General features: G+C 39.3%; 1 protein-coding gene across 36 annotated transcripts in view; it reads right to left on the bottom strand.

The window, feature by feature from the left end:
• Zir (Zizimin-related) overlaps window positions 1-23,772 on the bottom strand; it is a 582,703-nt gene that overhangs the window by 97,909 nt on the left and 461,022 nt on the right. For all 36 annotated transcript variants that reach the window (XR_010852045.1, XR_010852043.1, XR_010852042.1 and 33 more), the window contains 3 exons: window positions 18,003-18,224; window positions 15,835-15,944; window positions 3,009-3,275 (listed from right to left, as the gene is read on the bottom strand). Coding sequence is in view for 14 of the 36 variants with exons in the window: in XM_067098450.1 (XP_066954551.1) it covers window positions 3,009-3,275; window positions 15,835-15,944; window positions 18,003-18,224 (599 nt within the window). In the remaining 22 variants the exon portion in view is untranslated. The remainder of the gene's footprint in view (window positions 1-3,008; window positions 3,276-15,834; window positions 15,945-18,002; window positions 18,225-23,772) is intronic.

Raw genomic sequence — 23,772 nt, forward strand, 5'->3', positions numbered from 1 at the left:
GTGGCTTCTCCCTGAATGGAATGGAGTAGCCCTGGTTCCGTACTGACACAATCCACTCCTCCGCTCCCCTTGTGCTCGAAATCTCCCAGTAATGGAGGAGCCTGGCTCTTAATGGCACATGGAGGAAAGGATCCTCACTTCTGAGCAGCGAGCTTGGAGGAGGACTTCTTAAAAGGGCGAGACGAGAAACTCAGGTTCATCCTAGGGCTTGACTGAGTTCTGGCCCTGCTACCCCAAAAGGGCAGTGGCTGAAGTGGAGAAACGGTCCTGGTACTCATAAACAAAGAATTCCCAGGGCATCTGGATGAACGAGATAAAAGGTCCTGGGTGCTTTTCTTCTGAAGCTCTGAAGAAATGTCACTGACTGTAGCTTGAGGGAAGAGGTGCTGACAATCAAGAGGAGAGTATAAAAGGGTAGACTTCTGAGAAGCTGTGGCACTCTTTGTGGTGAATGAGCGCCAGAGCTCTCTCTTCTTCAGTACTTCCATCACGTAGAGAGAGGCTAACTCTCGAGAGCCATCCCTGATGCCCTTTTCCGTGCACAACAGGACATTCAGCTAATCTGCCGTGATGCCCTAATGAAGCGAACAGCAATTCTTAAACATATGGGCTAATACACCCACCGACCAGTCCAAGAAACTTATCACTTCAAAAACTCTAAAAAGGTTCTTCAGAAGGTGGTCGACTTCTGTAGGGGAGAATATCACCTTAGCGATGGCGAAGGCTGATCTCTGAGATGAGTCTACAAGTCCTGAGAAGTACCCCTGGGAGGAGGCAGCCACTCCCACAGTGATGGAGCTTCTCTGGTGTCATACGAAGAATACTTCCAACGCACAAGACAAGAGGGAGGATAACTGAACAAAGACTTCCCCTGCTCTCTCTTCTCCGAGAGCCAACTATACAACTCATTGAGAGCCTTCCGAGTGGAAGATGAAAGCACCATCTGCGGCGGCCTGGAGGAGTCAGTAGGCTTATCACTGATGAAAAAGGTCGAAGCCGGGGAGGCTGGGGCCGTAGGCAAGAAGAATCCTGGAATGTTCTGCAGCAAGTATGTCAATAAAGCTGCACAGGCTGTCGGAGGGGAGCCATGATCCATATTACCTTCTTTACCTTCTTCTTCTAATGAAATGGGATAGATACGACTCCTGAGGGGCCTGGGCCGAAGAGGAGGGATCTCTCTTAATTAAACTTAAGATATCAGCCAGATGACGCTGAATTGGTGCTAGAAATGAGTCCGTTGAATAGGCAGTCGGCATCGAAGGGTTAGCTGTCGTCAGGTGTTTGGCATCTGGCGCCAGGCGCGCTGGAGAATGTGCAGTTCGTTCCATGGAAGGCAGAGTCGGTCCATGTACTGAAGTCTTGGGCGCCGAAGGGCACCTTGTGCAATGACGGGCACTCGGGTGTAACTAGGAGGTCAGCTGCTCTTGGGCACTCAGGCGCTACTGGTCGTTCGCAAGAAGACAAGGAGTGTCTTGGTGCAGATGAATGCCTGGGTTGTCGCATAGCGAGTTCTGGAGAAAAATGTTCTGAGGAATTCCAGAAGCTACACAAAGGCTGCTGCAGGGCTCTCTAAATCTCTTGTAAGGCACTGGAAGGGAGTGGACCATATCCACCATGGGCCTCTTCAGTGGCCGTGATTCATCACTAAAGCGCCACTGGCGCCTTTCTCAGCTGGAAGCCTCGGAACTCTAGGACAGCCCACTCACGTCCGACTTGACGACTTTCCAACGGCGATCCTTTGTTGTCGTGAACTGGGAAATTGCAACAGGTCTGATTTAGGGGACGACCGCCCATGGGCAGACCCCACTGACTTCCCTTCAGCCTTTGGTACGACCGCTCCCATGTGTAGGGGAGTACACCAGTGACCTTTACCTAGGAGTGTTGGTGGGACGAGAAGCCGCTGCCTCCACTGACACCTCACTAACAATACCACCTTTTCCACTTTGTCCATAAGGACACACACGGAAATACCCAGTTGCGTCACTGTATCCACTATTAACCACATTTTAATATTGAAATTATACGAGTTTCGACTCGAGGCTGGCAAGGGGATCGGGATCGGAAGCGAGGGGGCTGGGTAAAGGAGCAGGTTGAATAGTTGCAGGGCTGGGAACAGGTGACATAGTGGAAGCAAGCATAGATAAAGAAGGAATATTATCATCAGCAAAACTATCTATGGTCTTGCTATGTACTGTCTTATTCTCAGCTCTAGAGGCCACCTTACATTTTCTATCTATCTAATTTTGCTAAATGAGACCCCAAAACTTTCCATTTTTTCAGCATCCCACTCAGAACATTTGTCACTGGCTTGATCAATTGAACACTCTTGTCCCCTACATCCTATACACATAGAACGAGAGTCATATTTCTCTTTAGTAAGTCTTTGCTACAACAGCGCAGGCTAGTAGCACTAGAGCCAGACATATTAACAAAGTCAACAATCATAACTATAATTCAAGCCAAGTTGAGGAGGAAAGCCCTAATTTGAGAAATAATGATCTTGCTAAGAGAACCTAATGTAAATACAAAGCTGTAGGCTACCAGTGCTTCACCCAAAGAAGAACCTCAATCCAAAAGCGGTGAAAGCTAAAATCTAAGCTGACTGTTTACAACTGAACTCCATTCTGGAACCAGCAGAAAACAACTGAGCTCTCTGCTGAAGTCATTCCTCGCTTACCCCTGAAAATTTTTCAAAATTTTTAAGCTGCTGGCAAGTGAAACTGTAAGCAATGTAATTACTTGGTAAGTTACATATATAAAATAGTCATTTTCTTATACACAAAACATTATGTACATCTAAAGTGCATAATATTTATACTGACAAATTATGGACTATTAATTTGTATATTCTACTTTGTCATTTGTAACGACCTACTAGAGTTAGGTTCTTCATTCAGGGGTCTAGTTAAACTATCTAATTTGAATAATAATTTCATGAAAGACAAAGCACAATCAATTAATATAACAACTATAAATCAATTAATATAACAACTATAAAAGTGACATACCTCCAGCCTGTGAGATATCTCTGGTAACTTAGTTAACATTGGCTCTTTGTAAATGAACTCCTCACCATCCAAATCTCCAAACTTGGACCCATAAAAGCCAACCCGGAAGTAAGTCCCAAAGATTCTTCTACCCTCTAAGGCATCAATTTTAGAAAAAGCTTCATGAAGCTTAGAATGGATATTGATAAGCTTCTTCCAGTCCCTGTTCTTTGTTGCAATAGGAGTGAGAATCTGGTAAACTTCATTAAGGCACTCATACATTCCAGCCTGCAAAGCAAATTAATTTGGAATAAGTGTCCTAATATCCTTACAGGGAGCACTGGTCTTATAATGAAATATGAGCTGAAACAATTTCAACCACAATTTAATTTTCCTATTCCTTTATATATACTGTATATGTAAATTATTTGTACAATTACCCTCACTACCATAAGCAATACTATAATGATAAGAGAAGGTAGTGTGTGTGTGTGTGTCAAACTCATTAAGAACTTTAAGAGAGGTATCGCCAGCACTTAGTACCCTAGGGTTGGTTCTGAGATTGCTGGAGGCAAAAGGAGCAGTTTCATTGATTTCACCAGTCTGCTCAAGGGAATGTCTACCATACAGTCTTTGACCTAAATCAAGAGAATGCCATATAAAGTATAGTCCAGTTACCTGCCTGGTCCACTTACTAACCATGGTGATATTCTTACCAGCTTATCCCATTACTTTTCAAAGTATGAAAATCCCTTGGGAGGTTAGATTAAGGAGTTGCTTTTTGCTGACCTGAAGTTTGCGCCACTGAAGCCCTGCTATACTGCTACTCCTAACTGTCGTTGACCATTTTATGTCAATTCTTTTTCTCCTCCTCCTCCTAAAGTGTTTGTCATCCAAAAACAGTGAGACAAAAAACCCTTTTGCAATTTGCATCAAGTTTTACTGCTACAAAACCGTATATCGGTTTCATGTCAGAATATTGCAGACAAAAATGTTGGCCGTCAAAATGTTGCGCGACAAAATTCTGGGCATCAACATGCCATCACAGTCAAAATGTCACGTCGATATGTCGTACGTCATAATGTCATCACTGACAACAAGTAATGGCTTCATGGTCAAGCAAACAAGGAAACAATGGGCTAGAAATAATGGGTCATTTTAGTCTTCTACACATGTACAGGCAGTCCCCGGTTATCGGCGGGGTTCCGTTCCCGACGACATGACGACAACCGAAAATCGCCGCTAAGCGAAAAACGATGATAATAGCACTGATCCCTGGTTAGTGGCACCGATAACCGGTTAGCAGCGCCGATAACCGGTGATCAGCGCCACCGATAAGAGGTGATCAGCGCTGATAACCAGTTATCAGCGCCGATAACCAGTTATCAGCAACAAAAATCTGGTTATCGTCGTTGCTAGACAAGCACCGTAAAACTGGATCGCCGGTAACCGAGACTACCGATAACCGGAGACTGCCTCTATATAAACAAGGTATTTTAGAGTTCATTTGGTCTGCAGTTTAGTCAGTCTGTTTCAGTCAGCTTTGGCTTTCATTCCTGCTGCCAATGTAGTTCAAGCATTTGAGACACTCTCAGAACAGCTGCCTCTACAAGTGCAATCCATTTTGGACTGCTTCAAAGATATGTGGACTGGACGTGAAAGGTGAGGACACCGTCGCGCTCCTCAGTCTCCAAATCCACTATGGAACTGTTTTCCAGCCGCCAGTGAAGGTCTCCCGAAAACAAATAATTCAGTTGAAGGTTGTCATAGAGGCTTTTCAGAGTTGATCGATACTTCTTATCTAGCTATTTTCAAATTTATATTGCGCTTGCGGATGGAAAAAGGCTTGAATGAATTGAAAATTGAGCAATATATTGCTGGGCAACGCCACCTCAAGGCCGTAGGAGATGCCGTGATAGTAACGAGAGAATTCAGAGAATTGTGAATGATTACGCAAACCAAGATCAGATGGATTACTTGCGAGGCCTGGTTCATAATTACGGTCTTTGAATCCGAGAAATGATAGTGAGAGCTAGTTTTTTTTTTTAATAAACTTTAAGCTCGTCTCTTTTTTTTATGCAGTTAGGTAATGGTTGGAAGGCATAGTAATTGTAAATAATGGTTATAGGCATTTGGATATACACATCATTTTCTAGAAAAAAAATGGGGAAACTTGTATTGTAAAGGCGAATAAAACTACCATTTAAGCAATTCTTTCCTTTTGAAAGGCCTTCTCCGTGCATAGAATTAAAAATTCCTCTCAACTAAATTAGAGAGAAGTTCACTAGATGGTGCATACAGTTCATCCACATTGGATCTGCGAATCAGTGTAATTTTTTACTTCGTTACTTTTAGATCCTAAATTGGGGTATTTCATGGAAACATTTTCACGATATATCCTCCAATTGAATTAAGAGCCTCTTCTCACAATTACTACTCCTGCAGTTTTGTTCATATCTGCCTTTATATTTAAAGGTTCTTCATCATCATCAAAAACTTCTTGCACAGAGATTCTTGGTATGAACTCTAACAAATTGCAGGGGTGCTTCACAATACAAACACTGACGACATTTTGTCATACGACATTGTGACAAACGACATTTTTGTCTGCAACATATTGATGCGCGACATTTTGATGTATGACATTTTGATGTGACACGGTATATTCTACTAGGGGCATCCAATATTTCCAATTACTATAGTTGTGTACCTAAAATAACACTTAGCATACACTGCCAACACATACTTGAAACCAATTTCATAACCTCATGCAGTAATGGCTCTGAGGCAAATGGCATAAATCGATATACTGTACCTCAAGTAGTTGGGTTACAGATGCCAGAATAAGTAAATATAAACATTTTTTTTTTTTTTGAAGGGTACCTGATCATCACTTACAACTGGTGTTATAACAAATGATATTATCTTGGGGAGAAATCCCCAAATAATATCTTTAGATTTAATTAAAAAACAGATCTGACGTAGGAAAAACCTGTTTTTGGTGCTCGCCTTTGAGTCCTCAAGGAGTTAACCCCCATGGTGTGCCAGCACTACATGGTGACTAGTCTAGTATCAAAGAAATATTTTTCTAGTCTGGTCTTGTGGCTAGCCGGGTATTGTGTCGCAATGAAAACACTATGACATGTGATAAAGAATAATGGACTCAAAGATAAGAGGGCATTTTCCCTTATCTTCAGCGAAGCTGAACCCAGTTTTTCCTACGTCAAAGCTGCAAGAAGTGACTATTGGGCATGCGCGTCTGCCATCCTGTTTACAACCAGGGCAGGCAAAAGACCAGCTCCATTACCCTCTGTTAGTTTAAATTACGCACACGACGTTTCAGTGCTCCTCACAAAATCGCTTTGATTCAAATTTTTTCATCAGTGAGAATCATGAAAACATCTAAACTTGAGAGTAAGTGCTTATTTTTAAGCTCCAGTTAAAAACTATTAGTTTAAACTGTGGAACAAATTTTTTTGTGTATGGAATCCAGAAACCAGACTTTGTTTTCAGAGCATATGGTCGGTATTCTCACACAATCTCTGTTATTTGTGAAAGCCCCAAAAAATTTGAACTTTTGATCATTCTATTTAGAAGTTTTAACTAAAGAAATGTTCCCTAATTTATTATTAAAATTTACATAATCCTTTCAGATAATGATGTCTACAATAGCTCAGGCGGCAGCCTACAGGAGATGGTAGCCTAACAAATTCAGTGCAAATAATTTAACTATAGATGTTGTCTGTAGCCTATAACCTAGGATTACATATCCTTAAGGTGATTTGCATAACCTAGATTAGGTAGTAACCTAAATTAAAGTAAGAACCTTTTAAGACATATTCTTTTATGGTCCTAGGCAGCAGCCTAGTTTACACCAAGGACCCTAGAATTTGATAAACAGGCTACTGAAATTTTCCCTTTATATAGCCTCTATACTTAAGCATGATCTAAAATAATCCAGGACTAGGCAGTATCTTATATTAGATTAAGTGATAAACTTTTACCAAACATCCCATTATTGGACTAAATCATTTTCCTAGATCATGTAATCTAGGACTAGATGAAAATAGTAACCTGTGCCGAATGAGATGGTAGCCTAGCCTTAAGGCTACATACTAAGGCAGTTGTGTTTTATGTAACCATCCATACCCTTGTGAATTAAATAATCCAGATTGGGCAGTATCCTAGATTAGAGTAAGTGACAGCCTAGCAATAAGATTATACATTACTGGGTTACTATTTTATATAGTAGACCAAATAACCTATGATTGGATACAAACAACAACCTGGGTTAGACAAAAATAGTAGCCTAACTATGAGTTTACATATTAGTAAGTTGCTGGTTTTATAGTTCCTCATCGGACAAGTTGGTAGAGTTCTCGACTAGCACTCTGCTAGGCCCGAGTTCAATCTCCAGCCGGCCAATGAAGAATTAGAGGAATTTATTTATGGTGATAGAAATTTATTTCTCAGTATAATGTGGTTCGGATTCCACAATAAACTGTAGGTCCTGTTGCTAGATAACCAATTGGTCCTTAGCCATGTAAAATAAGTCTAATCTTCGGGCCAGCCCTATGAGAGCTGTTAATCAGCTCAGTGGTCTGGTTACACACTAAGGTATACTTAACTTATATAGCCTATACATTTAAGTGTGATCTGTAAAAACCTGGATTAGGTAATATCCTATACTAGGCTAAGAAAGAACATATAAGCCTGGGAGTACATATAAACAGTATTCTAGGATCAATAACACTGGTAAGGTCTTATGAAGCCCATACCCTTAGAGGTGATATGAACCTAGAACAGGCAACAGGCTAACCAGATTAAGTAGAAATCCCTTTTTAAGGGAATATTCCTACTGTTAATTTAGAAACAGCGTGGCTGAGTAGCAGACAAAAGGTAGTCTCCACTACATAAAACAAAAAAAACAGATTATAAGAGGATTAATTTTTGTATAGCTTATATCCTTAGGTTTTAAAAAACCTAGAAAAAGCAGCAGCTTAGAATAGATTAAGCGAGAATCCTCGAAGAAATCTTCTATGCTTAGATTAACCCTTAAACGCCGACTGGACGTATCGTACGTCGACTAAAATTGTCTGTGGGGTGCTGAGTGGATGTACAGTACGTTGACTACAAAAAGTTTTTTTAAATATTCACGGAAAAATAGTTATAGGCCTAGTTTGCGAAAGATTTTAAATCACGCGCCTTGAGGGATATTGGGAGTTCACGGATCACGCTGTTGTTTTGTTTACAAGCGTTACCCAGACGCGCATGTGCCAATTTCTTTCTTCTCACACTACAGAGCATCAGCGACACATCTCAGAAATTCTTTCGTCACTTTGTCATAAATTTTGCACCGTTTTATATTAGCCGTTACATAAAGTTTTATATATGAAAATGTGCACAATTTCATGTAGAATATAACAAAAAATAACTCATAGTTGTAGCTTTTATCAGTTTTGAAATATTTTCATATAAATTATGATAAGTGCCAAAATTTCAACCTTCGGTCAACTTTGACTCGACCGAAATGGTTGAAAAACGCAATTGTAAGCTAAAACTCTTACATTCTAGTAATATTCAATCATTTACCTTAATTTTGCAACAAATTGGAAGTCTCTAGCACAATATTTCGATTTATGGTGAATTTTTGAAAAAACTTTTCCTTACGTCCGCGCACTGTAACTCGGCCAAACATCTCTAAAATTCTTTCGTCACTTTGTCGTAATGTTTGCACCATTTTATATTAGCCGTTACATAAAGTTTTATATATGAAAATGTGTGCAATTTCATGTAGAATACAACAAAAAACAACCCATGGTTGTAGCTTTTATCAGTTTTGAAATATTTTCATATCACGATAAGTGCCAAAATTTCAATCTTCGGTCAACTTTGACTCGATCGAAATGGTCGAAAAATGCAATTGTAAGCTAAAACGCTTACATTCTAGTAATATTCAATCATTTACCTTAATTTTGCAACAAATTGGAAGTCTATAGCACAATATTTCGATTTATGGTGAATTTTTGAAAAAAAACTTTTTCCTTACGTCCACGCGTGGTAACTCAGCCAAACATCTCAGAAATTCTTTCGTCACTTTGTCGTAAATGTTTGCACCATTTTATATTAGCTGTTACATAAAGTTTTATATATGAAAATGTGCACAATTTCATGTAGAATACAATACAAAATAACTCATAGTTGTTGCTTTTATCAGTTTTGAAATATTTTCATATAAATCACGATAAGTGCCAAAATTTCAACCTTCAGTGAACTTTGACTCGACCGAAATGGTCGAAAAATGCAATTGTAAGCTAAAACTCTTACATTCTAGTAACATTCAATCATTTACCTTCATTTTGCAACAAATGGGAAGTCTCTAGCACAACATTTCGATTTGTGGTGAATTTTTTAAAAAAACTTTTTCTTTACCTCAAATTTCTTTAGTCACCTTGTCGTAATTTTCGAACCATTTTATATTAGGCCTTACATAAAGTTTTATACATGAAAATGTGCGCAATGTAATGTAGAATACAACAAAAAATAACTCATTGTTGTAGCTTCTATCAGTTTTGAAATATTTTCATATAAATCACAATAAATAGAAAAAATTCGACCTTCAGTCAACTTTAACTCGACCGAAATGGTCGAAAAATGCAATTGTAAGCTAAAACACTTACAGTCTAGTAATATTCAATCAATTACCTTCATTTTTCAACAAACAGGAAGTCTCTAGCACAATATTTTGATTTATGGTGAATTTTAGAAAAACTTGTTTTTACATCCGCTCATTACGAATTCATGCATCATTTTGTGATAATATTTTCTCTGTGTTGCTTTGATCGTTTTACAATTTGTTATGTAGCAAAATCATCGCAATTTAGTGTACAATACAACGAAAAAAAAAAATAGCTCATTAGCTTTAACCGTTTTGCTCACAGCGCGATTTGTATACAATTATATATGAAATTTTTTTTGGCGCTGTCATATATTCCAATATTTATATATGATATTTTTTTCATTTCTGATGGTTGCATACTAAACTTCAGGCAATGACAAAAAAAGAAGCCAAAAATGAACTCTTAATCTTAAAAACTAAGCGTGCTGTGATTTTTTGAAAAAAAATTTTTTCCACTTCGGCACTAACTCCCGAACGCCACCCGCATACAACAGACACTTTTGTAAATAGAGGCTCGGTGTTTAAGGGTTAATGTAGATTATACTAGAAGGATTAACCTAAGCCATATAATACAGCAGCTTGGGTTAAGTATTACACAAATTAGTTCAGACGATAGGGCTATTTGGTATGACAATTTAGAATTGAAATTTCACATAGCCATTGCAAAAGAACTAACAGTTTAAGTAGTACAGCCTTATATAGTATCAAAATTAACCTAAACCTAAAATGGTTAAAGTTAACTTGGGTATTTTATAAAAGGCATTACATTTACACACTAGTAATCAAACTAACCTGTAAGATGTAATATGCTAATGATACAGGGTTTTACAATAGTGTCCCTTATTAAAAACAACTTATACTAATTAGTTTCTAATAACAACTTGGTTCTTTCACTACAGGGCCACCATTATCCAGGACCCTCAGCTCAAGAGTTCCGTAGCAAATTGCTCGGTTCGCTTTTTACCAGAGGGTACGGCCCATTCCACCTGCCATGAGCATAGTCCTTGTAAAAAACAAGACAGATTTGCTTGGTCACCAGATATGTGCGAAATTTGCAATGTGCTCTTGGCAGCAAGTTTCAAGGATGAAACAGCTCATTTCAAGCTGTCACAATGGGTCCTAGGGTTCAGTAAGGGGGAGGAAGGGGGAGACTATATTTTTCCAGCAGAACTCCGGCAGCAAATATTTAACCCCTTCTCAGAAGATCTATATTTGGGCCAAAATCCCATAACATCAGTTCCCAATACCTCCCAGGTTAACCCTGTGGAGGAAATAGAGGAATTTCCTCTTGGAGGTGATTATCTTACAAATGAAGCTGATATTGCTGCCAAAATGATCTTGCTGAACCCAGAAGGTTCAGGGACACAACCTTTAGCTAACCATGGGAGAAACTTTCCAGAAGGAATTCAATCCCCCATGCAACTCTCAGAAGCTGATCAGGATCCTTCCCCCAAAAAGGGATACAAGGATTCAATTAATCCCTATTGAAATGACTACATTTTCGGAGGGGTAAAGTAACTCACCCAGGACCTCTGCCCCCTGGGTAACAGGCAGTCACAGTTCAGCTGTGGATGCTCAGTCAGATTATGCAAGCTCCCCCAAAAGGGATACTGTACAAAGTTTGTGGCATTTGATCAATTCCTTGAGGAAATTATGAGTAACATCAAGGATGACCTTGCCACAGAATGGCAATATATAATGGACATATTGCATGATTCAGAACAGGAAATTAAAGAAATCAAGTCAGTGATGTACACTCCAAAGTGTAAAAGTACTACATCCTGAAATCGAAAAGGGAGAGTGGAAACAAACTCTGACCAAACAAAGCCCAAGGTTACAATTCCAACTGGAGCCAACAAAATGGCCAGTTCGAACTACAAAGTTTCAGGTCAAAACTTAACAGGGGCTCCAATATTCTCCCCTGATAATACTGATAATCCTTGGCGAGACACTTCAATGTGTATTTTCTCTCCTGATGTTAAGTATCTAATCAATAAGAGAAAAACCATGATCGAAGTTGTACATGTGGAGTTTAAAGACAGGGCAGCATTTCCTAATACAAAATGGTGCCTGATACCACCTTTGCAACCTCAAAAGGAAACAGTTCTTTACGTGGGAATACAGCATTAAAAGCTATAGATGACGCCCTTTGCCAGGCCAACAGACGGTGAGTGGATCTATACTCCCATTATGAATAAAACCCAACTTGCTCACCAAGTACCCACAGCCTTCTGTACCTTCACTTTTTTGAAAGGAAAAAGCCCCCCCTTGGAGTTTGTTAGTCAGCACTTTGGGATCTCTATGAGAAGAATCTCAGATGAGACAGCTTCATCACAGATGAGACAGCTTCATCAGAATTCCGTGCTAGGAAAAGGCTTCCAGAAGATTCCAGGACACTTTTTGCTGTTGTGGCTAAAAGTCTAAAGAGAACCCTATGGGAAGCACTCTATGACTTTTTTGACTGGCGCTTAAAAGCTCGAATGGAAACATTGGAAGGTTCCAACAAGTCACTTCCCAAAGTGACTGCTTCATTACAGTCTAACCCCTTCTGTAAGGACCTGTCTGAGGATTCTGTTGTAACTCATGTCAACGAGCAAGTACGCCAACAAAATTGTACAGTGTACACTCTTCTGGGAAAAGGAGAATTCAGGAAACAAAAACCCTGAAATTTACCTTTACCCAATTCAAAAAAGGATTGGTTTGATAAAAAATCATATAAGCCTGCAGTCATCTCCAAAATTTTTCCTCATAAACAGGTAGGTGGTCAGAAGGGACAACCCCCTTCAAAAAAAAGTATACCTTAGTTTTACCAGACCACTGAGCTGATTAGCAGCTCTCCTAGGGCTGGCCCGAAGGATTAGACTTATTTTACGTGGCTAAGAACCAATTGGTTACTTAGCAACGGCACCTACAGCTTATTGTGGAATCCGAACCACATTATAGCGAGAAATGAATTTCTATCACCAGAAATAAATTCCTTTAACTCTTCATCAGCCGGCCGGGGAACTGAACTCCGGCCCATCGAGTGACAGTCCACAGCTCTACTGACTCACCCAACAAAGAGCTACAACCCCCTTCAAAAGGACAGCAACAACCTCATCAGCAAGGACATCATTTTCACAAGGTCCAAAAACCATCTTACATAGGAAAAGGAGAAGCAATACCCAGAATGCCTATCAAAGGAAAAGGCAGAAGAAGAGGGGGATATCAATAGGAATTGTTTGGTCAGGGGTTGGTTCCAAAGACACCACAAGGAATGGAAGTCTTCTCCTTGGGGACACAGCATTGTTCTCAACAGGCTATGGTGGAAATGGTCTCATCCCCTGTCTTTAAAGGGGTTCTTTCAAGAACCAAACCCCTCTCTGGAAAATTACATGCAGAAGGCCCTGCTAAAAGATGCCATAGAGAAACATGCATATATTCGCCACCAAGCATGTCTCTTCTGTGTTACCAAAAAGGATTCCTCTGAACAAAGTGTGATCCTCAACCTTTCAACATTGAACAAGTACACTGTTTGCCAAAAGTTTCAGATGACTACCGTTGCCCAAGTACATTCAGTCATTCCAAGAGGGACTTGGACAGTTTCTACAGATCTGAAAGACGCATACTGGCACATCCCTACTGCCCCTCCCTTTTGCCCCTTCCTTGGGTTCCAGATAGGGAAAGATACGTACAGGTTCAAAGTCACACCTTTTGGGCTAAATATTGCCCCAAGAATTTTTACAAAATTAGCAACAGTAGTTGTCCAGGAACTCAGGAAAGAAGGAATACAACTAATAGCTTACCTAGATGACTGGGTAATCTGGGGGGCTACAAGAAAACAGTGCTTGAAAAACCTAAGAGCAGTGGTCAACAGACTCCAGTCAAGGGTTTTATAATAAACTGGAAAAAATCCTGCCTCACGCCCAGCAGGCACTTTCAGTGGCTGGGACTGTGTTCGGATACTCTCAGGGCCTGTTGTTTCTCCCCATCAAATCTCAGAGCAGAATACGGAAAAACCTCAAACGGTTCCTAGAGCAGCCCAAAGTTTCCAGACGGCAATTAGAACGCTTGATGGTCTGCTGCAGTTTGCATCAGTAATAGATTGCAATTGAAAAATGTGAACAAATTTTGGCTATCGCACGCAAGAAAAAAGATGCAAGACCGATCTCACCAAAAGAATCAGAAAGTTGAGGAGATACTTCGGCCTTGGACCCGGAAGGAATCTCTGGCGAAACAGGTCACCCTGACTCCTCCATCTCTAAGAACGACAATACACACAGGTGCCTCGTTGACAGGTTGGGGAGGACATTGGGAGGCTCATCAGGTGGCAGGGAGGTGTTCAGCTACTCTGAGGAAGTGTCATATCAATTTTCTGGGACTGATGGCTGTCTTTTTGTCTCTCAAAAAACTCAAACCTCCAGAAGAGACACATATTCTGTTGGTTCTAGACAATACGACCGCAATGTCCTGCATCAAGAGATCAGGATCACATTCACCTTCTCTCAACACAGTAATGCTAGCCATCCTTCGGATGGCACAAGTAAAGAAGTGGCACCTGTCTGCAATTCACCTCACAAGGTCTCTCAGCGTAATAGCAGACTCTCTATCAAGGAAAACGACAGCCTTAACAGAGTGGATGTTGGACAACCACTCTTTTCAAACAATAGCCAACATGCTTCCACAACCAGAAGTGGATCTGTTCACCACATACGAGAATCACAAACTCAGTATATGTGTCTCCGAACTTGGACAGTCAAGCAATAGCAAAAGATGCCTTCCTACAAGACTGGCACAAGTGGAGAACAATGCATCTTTTTCCTCCATTGTCCCAGATTTTGAAGGTTTTGAGCAAACTCCTACCCTTCAGAGGAACCGCTTACTTAATAGTGCCAAATTGGCCAAACAGGCATTGGTTCCTATCACTTCAACAATGGGCGAAAAGATCAATTCCACAATCATCTGCTGTTCTATCCCTGAAAGTAGGAGGGAAAATTGTTTACGTATCCTCCTTTCTGAGCCGAGACCTTCATGTATGGATATTTTAAACATTATCTATTGTGAAAATTACTCACCCAGCATTGCTAGGTACCAGTGCAAAAATTACGGACATCACCTATCCGGCAATACCAGTCCGTATGGAAGACATTGTAAGATTATATCCATACTGAGAGCCCAGTTGAGATTTCTGTAGAAACATTTAAATTTTCTGATATACCTCTTTGAAGACAAATGTCTTATGGTTACAACAATCAGGGCATACAAGGCAGCATTAACGGAACCCTTGCTTTATGGATTCGGGATTGACTCCAGCAGAGTTGTTACTTCTCTTCTGCAGTCTTTTACTCTACAAAGACCCACTCCCAAAAGACTTCCAATCACTTGGTCCCAGAACAAGATAATTAGACTTCTAACTACCCCTCAATTAAGCTGACCCAGTACAACCACAACTCACATGCTACATAAGGCGATCTTCCTGATTGCATTAGCATCAGGAGCCCGTTTTAGTGAACTGGGCTCTCTTAGACAAGGACGATATATCACACAAACTGGTGATAATCAAGTATTATTGTCCCCTGGCCCATCATTCCTGGCCAAGAATGAGGATCCTTTAAGAAAGACATCTATTCTTATAAGAAAACTCAATTTAGTGGATAAAACATTTTGCCCAGTTCAAGCGCCTAAGATTTATAAAGGTCACGGCAAACATCCCAGAAGGTCCGATTTTCCTACACCCTAGCACGAATAAACCACTCTCTCTACAAGGGCTAAGAATAATTTTTGTGTTCCTCATTAAAAAGGCAAACCCACACTCCTTTCCTTGGGCACATGATATTAGGAAAGTATGTACATCGTAGGCCTTCTTCAGAAATGTCTCTTTCCAAGAAGTCTCCAAAAGTACAGGGTGGGCAACAGAGACAGTGTTCTTAAAACATTACTGCAAATATTTTACATAATACAGTACACTGATCCTCTAAAGAGTCCAAAAAATGGTCACAATTTTCAAATCTTTCCAGTTAACCAATATAATTTGTATAAGTTAAACCTCAATTACTAAAGCAAAACTATCTGTTTACACTGTATTTACATTAAAATATTTCCCCATGATATTAAAAATTGGATTGAAACTTCCATCATTTTCTTATCTTTCCAAATACTTTTAACATAATGAGCACTACTGTCAAATACCTGATTAAATGAAGTGCTGGCTTGCTCCAGGAGTCCTACCAAACCATTCTCTGTGAAATACTTTCCTGTACATATGCCTTCCTCATCAGGACTGAGGACATCATCCGACACTGTAAAATATAAAACATCATTCAAGTTTTTGTGCCACCTTGCAAAGTTTTCTATATTTTATTGAACCTTGGCTTTACAATATTATTCAGTGTGACTAAAAGTACTGTATATCAACTTTTGGATGTTTATGTCTGACAAATAAACAAGACATACAGTAAACACCCCCTATTCGCAGTCTCATGATTCGCAGACTCACCTATTCACAAATTTCTCTATGGACCATATACTGTATACACATTATTCTCTGAAAATTCACCCACTTGAGGTATTTTTCACTGAGACATACTCACTAATTACTGTATTTTGATATAATTTTCATGACTAAATGCACTTTTTGTGATAAAACTATTAAAATACTCAGGTACCCAGGTAGTGCTCGAGTAACGATAATTCGGTTTTGCGATGGGGCAAGCAATTAATACTGATACGACAATATGTATGAAATATTTTTAAATTTTGCACGGGCATAGGCAGCAGCGTGCAATCGGCAGTGAGAGAGACCAAATTACGATAGACCAACTTCTTTTCCTCCATCTCTTTATCCCATCTTCTAGTTAAAAAGGAAAAGAGAATGATAAAAGTATTGTTATTAACGTTATACCCTTGCGTAAATGCCTACAGTCATAAACAACCAAACGAGAAACTGTTGTTTTGCTTATAACCGAATCGGATAACAACAGCCGTTATTTCAACCATCGTACAGTAGTAAACAATTACCGTAGTTACAGTACAAATAACGTTAAGTAGAATAGGACTGATATATTTTTACATTATACCCTTATTCAGTATAGATACAAGATCAGCAAGGAAATATACTGCTAAATTTAAGCTGCAAGTTGTAGCTGAAGCTGAGAAAACAATGTTCAAACTGCTAATGACTATAAATTATCATGCATCGGCAACATGGACGAAACTCGACCGTAATTAAAATTGGAGAGAGAGTATTTTAATCAAAACTACGGGGCATGAAAGAACACATATTATTGCTATTTTTATGTCGATAAACGATAAATATGTAAAGCTCATATTATGATGAAATCAAGTGAAAATGGTGAACGGAATCTTGATTTTTTTTACACAAAAAAAAAACATGCCCCCCAATGGCCAACGTCATCTAGTAACAAAAAAAATAGCTAAATTAATTTCACAATAAGACATACTCAAGTTATATTTCGACTTAAAAACACTTCATATAACGAAAAATAACCTTGCCCCATATAAATAAAGTATATAGAGATTCATTTACACTAACTAGAAGCAAGAAAAGCACTCTGAACTGAGTTAAATACAGTGAAATAAACTTTCCGCATAATCAATTTCAAAACCAAAATATTGATCGCAATTTATAATACAAAAAGCAAGATAAGAATATATACAATATCATTGGATACAGTGAAATAAGGCATAACATTTTAAAAGATCCATGGAAAAGATGCATATTCATTATGTTGATGTTTGTATAATACAATATGTGAATACAGAGTACAGTATAATGTAGGCTACGCTACCGTATAAGTAGACAATATACCATAGTGTAGGCTAAGCTAATTTTTGTTTGTTATTCAATTTCTCTTTATATTGAATTATCACGTCACTCTGCATGAACCTCCAGAATTAGCTGATATTAATAATTACTATACAGTACTGTGTATGTATAGAGTATACTTTATAGTGTAGACTAGGCTACCATATATGTATACATGGTACTGAATACCCTGGTGTAGGCTAGGCTATGTTCGAGATACGTTCTTTCCAACAAACGATGGGTTTTTTCGAACCTAATCCCACCGTAAGTAGGATGATACCTGTACAGTATAAGCATTTTTAGTTTTTTGTGTGTTTGAACTATCAAAATAGGCAGTTCTAAGTGTTTTTAGAAGGGTTCTAATTACTCGTGGATTTTAGCTATTTTGCGGGGGTTATGCATCACCCAGGAATACGGAGAGTTTACTGTACAGTACTTTGCAGTATCAATGTTCCCAAATGCACTAAAACTAAAATATACATTTTGCATTATACAATAAAAGGAATATTCCTTGGTAATATATGATCCATACCAGCACTTTCTTCCAAAACATTTGGTGAGAGTTTGCAAAACGTGACAGCACCAGTTGGGAGATGAGGACAATCTTCTAGCATGTAAAGATATTCTGACACAAGAGCTGCACTGTGGATGAGGCACATGGCAGCTTCGACATGTTGGCCCCTCTCCCCATGTTTCTGGGCCATATTAGCTAACCATGTCAGTCTCAAGTCTGGCGAGTTCTGGTATCCTCGAGCTGGCAAGAAAAAAAATGAATGAGCAGAATATACAGCACAGTATTTCATTATGCTGTAGCCATACAAGAGACAACCTTCAAAACAAAAAAGACATTCTAAATTTTTCTAAAGCTACATTTTAATAAAGGAAAGATTTTTTATTAGGTTGTTTTAATATACAATACAGGCAGTCCCTGGTTACGATGGGGGTTCCATTCGTACACTGCCTCATAAGCCGAAAATCATAAGCCAAAAAATTGTCGAAAATCGTCAAAAATCCAAAGAAAACCTTACTTTTAATGCTTTGGGTCCATTTACAACGCTGTACACTGCATCTTTATTGAGTTTTTCATAAAAAAACCTGCAAATTTTGATTATTCTGCCATTTTGAAGCCATATTTCTTCTGTCGGAACAACGTCATAAGCGTCGTAACCCCCAGAACATGCGTTGTAAACTGGGAAATATTTTCTGATGAATATATTTGAAAAACATTGTGACCTCGTAATGTCATAAGCCAGACCTGTTGTAACCCGGGGACTGCCTGTATATAAATATTTTTTGTTTCACAGTGACAACCTCGATCACGTAACACTGGGGCAATCAATTATGACAAACAAAACAAGTGAGAGCCCTGAAGTAGTTCAAAAAAGTGAAGAGGCACTTACATAAAGGGGAAAACCTCCCCTTATAAGGAAACTCCTTCACTCATCTATCAAATGCTCCCACTTCGAAATGCAGTTTCTACATAGTTCCCTTATCATCAGCATTTTTTTGTTAGATTCCCCTTTATAAAGTTAAATAGGAAATTACATCTCTTTCACAAATTTCTGGGCCTTAATACTGCACATGCTATTCTGTCTCTCTGATTCATTCAATTTTTTTTACTGTTTAATGAAAACAAAATTCAACATTATCACTTCCCTCAATATTCTGGTGTTTAAGTTGCTTCGAATCTGCCTGAAGAGCTGTCACACAGATTAAAGTACTACATCTTCTATAAATTACAGTTTTGTTAGAGTACAGAAAAAAATTTCTTTATCACAGCTAACAGTTTCATACAAGCACTTCACATTTAAGAAAAAATTTTTTGACACCCCATCGAATGGAGGTAGATGTATCATGCATCGTTAGACGTGGCATTAAAAACTGCATTTTAGTTTGTTCAAAACTTTCTTAGACAAATATCCAGATTCTACACCGCATTCAAAATAAAACAGGTTTTGACCTAATAAAAACCTATTTTTGGTAGCTGCTGTGAGTCCTCAAAGGATTTACACTCTCATGGTCCCCACAGTGATACATAAGACAGACTAACCAGTCTCAAAGAATTCTCTTATAGTTGGTCTCCACCAGAATAGTGCTTGCTGGCACATTGATAGAATATAAAGGACTCAGGACATTAGGGCTCAATCTCTTGTCCACAGCGACTACCTCGATTTTCCCTTCATCCTACTCATATAGATGTGACGACAGTGTATATATCTGCTATCTTCCTCATTAAAGGCCAGGTCTGAGCAAGATATATGTTCACTCCAGTCCCAAGCATTTTTGTCATGGAAAGTAGATGGGTTTGAAGACTCACAGCAACTACTGAAAAAAGGTTTTTGCTACATCAAAACCTGTTTCTTGATAGCATAGCTGCTGTTCATGTTCAGAGGAGCTACAAAATGAAACTGACAAGCGACAAAATTGCTTAGCTCCTAATAAATAAATCGCAATAACCCAGATAAATATTTGGTTTAAAGTACAGTAATTTTTTTTCCTAGATACCCATTGAGGTTTGGCAATAAAGATCAGGAAACAACACACAAACCTATGTATGTATTATACTTTGGTTTTAAGGTGACTTAATTATGTTGGGTCTATCTGCCAGATTATTGCGCCTTCCCCCGGCAATATCTCAGCATTACCACCACTTTCATGGCAGTAGTGTTTCAAGAATTTCTAATCCAAGATAAAGTCATGGGATATCAACCGTTTTCTTTATTCCAAATACCCATTAGGGTTTGGCAATAGAGGGCGGGATACGACACATGAACTTATATACGTATTATTCTTTGTGGTTCTAAGGTGACTTACCTAATTATATTGGGTCTGGGCCTGGCTGCAGGATTACTGTGCGTTCCCTGGCAATGTCTCAACGTGACAGCCACTCTCATGGTAATAGTGTTTCATAAATTTTTGATCTGACATAAAGTCACGGGTTATCAACCATTTTCTTTATTCTGGATACCCATTAGGGTCTGGCAATCAAGAACAGGAAGCAGACAAAACTATACAGTGTATGTATTATCCCTTGTGGTTCTGCGGTGACTTACCTAATTATGTCAGGCATACTGGTTCAGAAATACTGTTTCAGGAATACTGCCTGTAATAACCACCTAATACACTTGGACTTCTTCAAAAGAAGCATTTTGGACCATCCGCGATGTTTGCCATGACATATAGTAAACCTAAAGTGCCTGAACCAGGCATAATGCTTTCTCTAAAATACTGAGTTCCTTTATCAGAAAAGGGGATTTCCCCTTTAAAGGGTCCCCATTCTTGTCCAGGAATGATAAGCCAGGAGACAACAGTACTGTAAATGACAACTAGGTGTATAAGTGATGAAACATTGTCCCCATCTAAGAGGGCCCAGTTCACTAATCAGAGTTCCTGACGCCAAAGCAGTCAGGAAGACTACCTTTCAGAGCATATGAGTTGTAGTTGTATTGGGTTGACTGAATTGAAGAATGACAAAAGTCTAAGAGCCTTATTCAGGGACCAGGTACTGGGAAGCCTTGCAAGAGCTGGCTTTTGCAGTGCAATAGAATGGGGAAGCAAATTAACAATTTTTATATCAGAATTAATTCCAAAACCACAAAGCAAGAGTTCCAGCAATGCTGCCTTGTATGCCTTGATTGTTGTAACAGCAAGGCACTTAACATCAAAAGATATATAATAAAACGCAAAACTGTTTCAACAGATTTCAACTGGGCTCTCACTATAGAGGTAATCTAACCACAATTTCCACGTGGACTGGTATATCTGACAGATGAGGTCATGGCTCAGAAAGGAGGACATACAGAAGACTTTCCCCGCTGTCTGGGATACAACAGAGGAAGGTAATGGTATCTATTCTCTTGCTGATGTTGTAGCAAAAGGAACCAATGACTTTTCAGGTAATTAGGGGCTACTAGTTAAGTAGTTCATCAAAAGCTAGTAGATATTCAAATTGTTCAAAATCTGGAATAAGGGAGGAAAGAGGTATATTCTTGAAGGTTGCATCTCTTGCTATTGTCTGAATATCCAGGTTCAGAGACACACACCCTGGAAGTTGATGGTTCTTACTTGTGACAAACGGGTCCACGTCCAGATGTGGAAGCATGTTGGCAATTACTGACTTGAGAGGGGCTGAGCATGAGCCCATCCTCTTGATAACAGACATTGTAGTCATATTGTCTAGGACTGACAAAATGTGGATCCCTTCTAGAGTTTCAATTTTCTGAGACTGAAAGACAGCCAACAACTCCAGAAAGCTGAAATAACACTCTCTCAGAACAGATGACCATCTTTCTGCTACCTAACAATCCTCCCAGTGGCTTCCCTAACCGGTCAAGGAGGCATCCATATTTATTAACACTCTAACGGATGGTGGAGTCAGGTCAACCTGTTTACTAGAGACCCTTCCAGGTCCACGGACGGAATATCATCCCAACCTCCGATGAAAGCAATTGCAAAACCTTTCCCTGGCATGTGAGAGCCAAACTGTTTGCATCCCAGTCATAATATCAGGATTAGATCTACCACAGACACAAACTGTAACAGGGCCAAGACTTCGTTCCAATTGTCATCTGGAAAAAGCTGGACTGTGCAAGGTATCTTCTCAGGTCTTTCCTCATTCTGGTTGGATTGCTGTTGGGAAGAGAAAGCCAGCCACAAAGAGTATCCCAACAAAGTCCTAGCCTTAAAAAACGTCTGCTGGATGTGAGGCGGGACTTGTTCCTATCTACAGCATTAGGAAACCTTTCGACTTGAGTGTGTTGACTACCACTCTCGTGTGTTGACTACCACTCTCAGGAAGTAAAGTAGATAAAAAAAGTTTAAACAAACAACGTGTTTGTTCAAACTTCACAGGGGATGCTGAAGAGTGGTGGCAAATAGTCAAGTCTTCCTCTATGGCTCCCTTTTAAGGCAGTCTGGTTTCTGGAAAAAACTCCTTTAGAGGGAGAGGGGGAGACCATCTCAACCCTAGCCCATCGGAAATTACTACAGTATGTGATACTGTAGTAAATGACCCCCGACCATGCAATTCTATTCGACTCCACCTCTTCCCTTGCCTTTACTATGCAGTCCGGGAGTTCATTTTCCTTTTCCCTCAAAAGGTGCTGCTGCTATTGTTGTCCTTTCTTGTTGCTGGAGGGGTCCTTTCTTGTTGCTGGGGGATCCTTCAGCTTTGATTGAAGCCTTGTCTGGCTCTGATTCATGCCTTAGCCTAGGAAGAGGAAACTCATGAGTATTATTTCCTAGATTTCCCCTTTTCCAAGAACAGCATACACTGTGCAATTCTATTGTCAGGCTCATTCAGTGAGTTGTGTGACAACAGACTCTTCGAAAAGGTCCCAACAGACGGGGGAGGAATATAATAAACAAGTTACACTGGGGAGTGAAATGTTGGAGTCCATCAGTGCTTCCTTTCAAGACTTAATATGCAACACTCCAGAAAGTCATAGAGTGCTCCCCACAAGGTCTGCCTAAGTGTTTTGCCTACATCAGCGAACATTGTTCTGGAAGACTCTGGAAGCTCTTTAATGGCTACTTCTAGCATAATAGTAAAAGTTATAACATTGGGGAGGTGAAGTCTAGCATGCAATTCAGCTATGGCTGTCCTGAGATTTTTCACACAGGGGTCCCAAACTACTGGGTAGCCATTTGCAATGGGAGCTTTCCCCTCTGAAAAGGAAGGACAAGTGTTGCCCATTCCTTTGTAGAACTATCATATAAGGCGATCCTCAGGTTACAATGGCCTTGACCAATGTTTCATGACTACAACACAGTCCCCATAAATGATTAAATAATTCTTGCTGTTTTTTATCAGTTTTACTTCATTATTTACAATAATTCACATTACAGTCACTACCCAACTTACGAATGAGTTATATTCCAGATGGCCATTCGTATCTTGAATTTTTCAGAAGTTGGTTTTTAATATGTGCAGTACTGTAGGCTAGTACATAATTTTTGTTGATGGTTACATTCCCGAGTTAAATTGGGAGTCATAGATTATACTATTTTCACTGTATTTTTAAATTATGCAGTATTATAAAAAATTATTTTGGATGTTAGAAAGGTAAAATTAAGAAAATAAAATGTTGATTCATGCAACATTTAAAATTTCTTACTTTTTCCATGTTTTGAAAGTTATGAACTTTAACAGAATTTCGCAGGAGCAGTGCCTGACATTGGACATCCAGAAAGTCAACAATACACACTGCCATCTATTGAAAAAAATACATACTAACCATTTCTTAAGGGGAGAGGAAATATAGAAAATGGGAATTCATCAAAGAGAGAGTTAAATTGGGACA

The sequence above is a fragment of the Macrobrachium rosenbergii genome, chromosome 55 (assembly GCF_040412425.1).
Source record: "Macrobrachium rosenbergii isolate ZJJX-2024 chromosome 55, ASM4041242v1, whole genome shotgun sequence".
In the NCBI taxonomy this organism is placed as follows: domain Eukaryota; kingdom Metazoa; phylum Arthropoda; class Malacostraca; order Decapoda; family Palaemonidae; genus Macrobrachium; species Macrobrachium rosenbergii.